At 39.9% G+C, this 3,094-nt stretch overlaps 1 protein-coding gene across 1 annotated transcript; it reads right to left on the reverse strand.

Annotated features, from left to right (window-relative positions):
* Positions 1-416: 416 nt before the first annotated feature.
* On the reverse strand, positions 417-1,361 carry LOC102871861 (olfactory receptor 5B12-like). Its single transcript, XM_006900469.1, has one exon. The coding sequence runs from the start codon at positions 1,359-1,361 to the stop codon at positions 417-419; it is 945 nt and encodes a 314-aa protein (XP_006900531.1).
* Between the last annotated feature and the right edge of the window lie 1,733 nt (positions 1,362-3,094).

A 3,094-nucleotide genomic window follows, 5' to 3' on the forward strand; every position in this document is an offset into this window, starting at 1 on the left:
TACAAACAGAGAAATGCCGTTTGGAGTCCTATTATACTTAGGACATAGACAAGATATCCTATATTTGGGGGGGGAACCTCTAAATTTTCATCCACTTTGGTCATATTATCAAAATATGAATATAAAAGATCACATGTGGGTAATACTTTCTCAAAGAAATGAAATACAATAAACAAACTAGATACTACAAAGTTTTGTGCCCTATTATTAACTGACAGATTGACAATTGGTATCCACATAAAGCCATCACAGTAGAAAGTGCTAATATAATACTTCTTCCATACTATTATAACCATTGAACACTATACAATGTAATTTTACTCTTTGTATTCATTAGGTCACTATCAATAGAATTATCTTGACAGTAACAAGGTACGGGCACAATTGAAGCTTTACGTATTTTCTTAGCGTTTCAATTAACAGGCTAAGCCCAAGGAAGACTTGACTTTTTCAGCAACTTTCTTGAAGGCACTTTTCACTTCTTTGTTCCTCAGGCTGTAGACTAGAGGGTTGAGCACGGGGATAATCATGGTGTAGAATACAGATGCCATTTTGTCGGTGTCCATGGAATGACGAGAACTTGGCCGTACATACATGAAGATGATTGCTCCATAGAACATAGACACCGTGGTGAGGTGGGAAGCACAGGTGGAAAAGGCCTTCTTTCGTCCCTCAACTGAGCGCATTCTCAGGATAGCGATAAAAATGAGCACGTAAGAGGTCAAGATAACAAGAAGAACAAAAAAGACACTAGCTGCAGCCGTGGTGATGAGCACAATTTCATTTGTGTGGATATCAGAGCAAGAAAGAGCCAGCAGTGGGGGAATGTCACAGAAAAAGTGATTAATCACATTGGAATGACAAAAAGAGAGGTGGAAAGTGAGGGCAACATGGATGGAAGATTGCAAGAATCCATAGATGTAGGAACCAGTAACCAGTAACACACATACATTCCTTGTCATGGTGGTGGCGTAATGCAGGGGCTTACACACTGCTGCATGTCGGTCGAAGGCCATAGAGGCCAGAAGGAATGTTTCACTTGTGGCAAAGACTCCAAAGAAGAATATCTGAGCAGCACAGCCGTTGTAGGAGATGATCTTGTCTCCAGTGAGAAAGCCTACGATCACCTTGGGAGTGACCGCTGAGGCGTAAACACAATCTACGAAGGAGAGGTTGCTGAGAAAAAAGTACATGGGTGTGTGGAGACGAGTGTCCAACACAATCAACGTGATCATTCCCAGGTTCCCAACCATGGTGATGCAGTAAATGAGAGTGAAGATTATAAACAAAGGGACCTGCAGTTGCAGCACGTCTGTTAACCCCACAAATATAAACTCAGTCACCTCAGAGATGTTCTCCATCTAGGTTGTTTGTGAATTGTCAAGTGAGAAACCTAGGTCAAGATGAGAAAACAAGAGATAGTAATACATAAACAGTGCCAAGAGAATTGACATGAGGACAGGTTTGCGTTCAGATGAACCGGCTTCCTGTGTATAAGAAGTTGAACTGAATCTAGCTATGGGAGGAGGTGATTGATGTGGCCTAGAAAGGTATTAAATGCACTTTATGATTATGGTTGGAACAGACAAAAGTGCTGTTACTTTTAGACACATTCCGTATTGTTTGGTTTGTAGTATACTTGGAAGGACACTTCACACTATATCCTAAGGATTTTTTTTTAACTACTAGCCATACCTGCATTCCATTATTCATGTATTTTATCTTCCATGGTCACCTCCAGGGGCTTCTCTGTTGACAGCTTCGTGTGGCTGTTCTTAATATAGTATGAGAGGCCATCTCAACAAACAGCCCCCCCAAAAAAAAAGAAACAACAACCTACTCCTAGTCTTTAAATACGAAATTCCTTTTGCCTCTTTTTGTTTAATCATTTTCACATTCAAGGCAGAATAGAATAAAGTCATTGATTTTTAAAGCTAGTCTCTTGGGAATAAACCTATACACTTACAAGTAGGATAATAAAAGGGAGCTCTAATGGCTTAGTGGCAAGAACCTGTGCTGCAATCCCAAAGGCATGCGGTTCAAATACCAGTGGCTCCATAGGAAAAAGATGGACAATTTCCTCCCATCCAATTAACTGCCTCTGAAAACCACTGAAGGGTCACCTATGGGTTGGTTCTGACTCTATGGTACACAAAAACAACATGTTAATAACAATGTATTATCAGCGGCATGAGTTTAAGTCACTATAACATGCCATTAAGTTGGAACTGACTCATAACTAACCCTTCAGTGGGTTTGTAAATCCAGTAAATTTCACCGGAAGAGATTGCCCATCTATCTCCCATCAGAGAAGATGGTGAAACAAAACCTGTTACCTTTGGGTTGGCAGTACAACTTCTTACACATTAGGCCACAAGAACAGTGATGTTAGGTACTATTGGCTGTCAAGGACTTTTGTTCTTAGGGTCGCTGTGACTTGCCTATGACTCGGCGGCACTTGACAACAACAACATGCTTCATAGCGACCTTATAAGTAAAAGGTCTAACTAACCCTTGTCTTATCCAATACCATCTTCATCATCTCTAGTATGCTTGAGCCCAGTGATAGAATCAATGTGTCAATCCACTAGAGGCATGAGTGTTGTTGCTGTTGTTGTGTACCGTTGAGTCCGGTCTGGCCCCTAGCTGATCCTTCGGTGGATTTTCAGAGATAGTTCATCACGGGGAGGAGATTGCCCATCCTTCTCCTACTGAGACATGCGTAATGGGTTTAAATGAAAAGATATATTTCAATCTAACTTAGAGGCACCGGAAGACATCCTGAAGATGATGGTTTCTGCCCTATGGCTTGGAGACTGAAGAACTCACAATAATTATAATTAATTATTATAAAAGCATACATTTTATATAGCACACATGCAATGTACTAGGAAACTGTTTTAAACTATTCATATCCATTAACTCATGAATACATTATTACTTTGAGAGAAAAAGTATTACTATTTCTCTTTTTTTCTTAGAAGGTAACTGAGGATTGAAGAAGTAAATAAGCTACTTTCTATTAAAGCTGTTAGTAGAAGCCAGATTTCAATCCTAGAAACATGGTTTTAAGTCCTGCCAAGTTAACTAACAT

The sequence above is a fragment of the Elephantulus edwardii genome, unplaced genomic scaffold (genome assembly GCF_000299155.1).
Source record: "Elephantulus edwardii isolate Elephantulus edwardi_28Jun2011 unplaced genomic scaffold, EleEdw1.0 scaffold00284, whole genome shotgun sequence".
NCBI classification, from domain to species: domain Eukaryota; kingdom Metazoa; phylum Chordata; class Mammalia; order Macroscelidea; family Macroscelididae; genus Elephantulus; species Elephantulus edwardii.

What these genes read in the sequence shown, in the direction of transcription:
- LOC102871861 (XM_006900469.1), bottom strand. Translation starts at nt 1,361, where the DNA reads ATGGAGAACATCTCTGAGGTGACTGAGTTTATATTTGTGGGGTTAACA.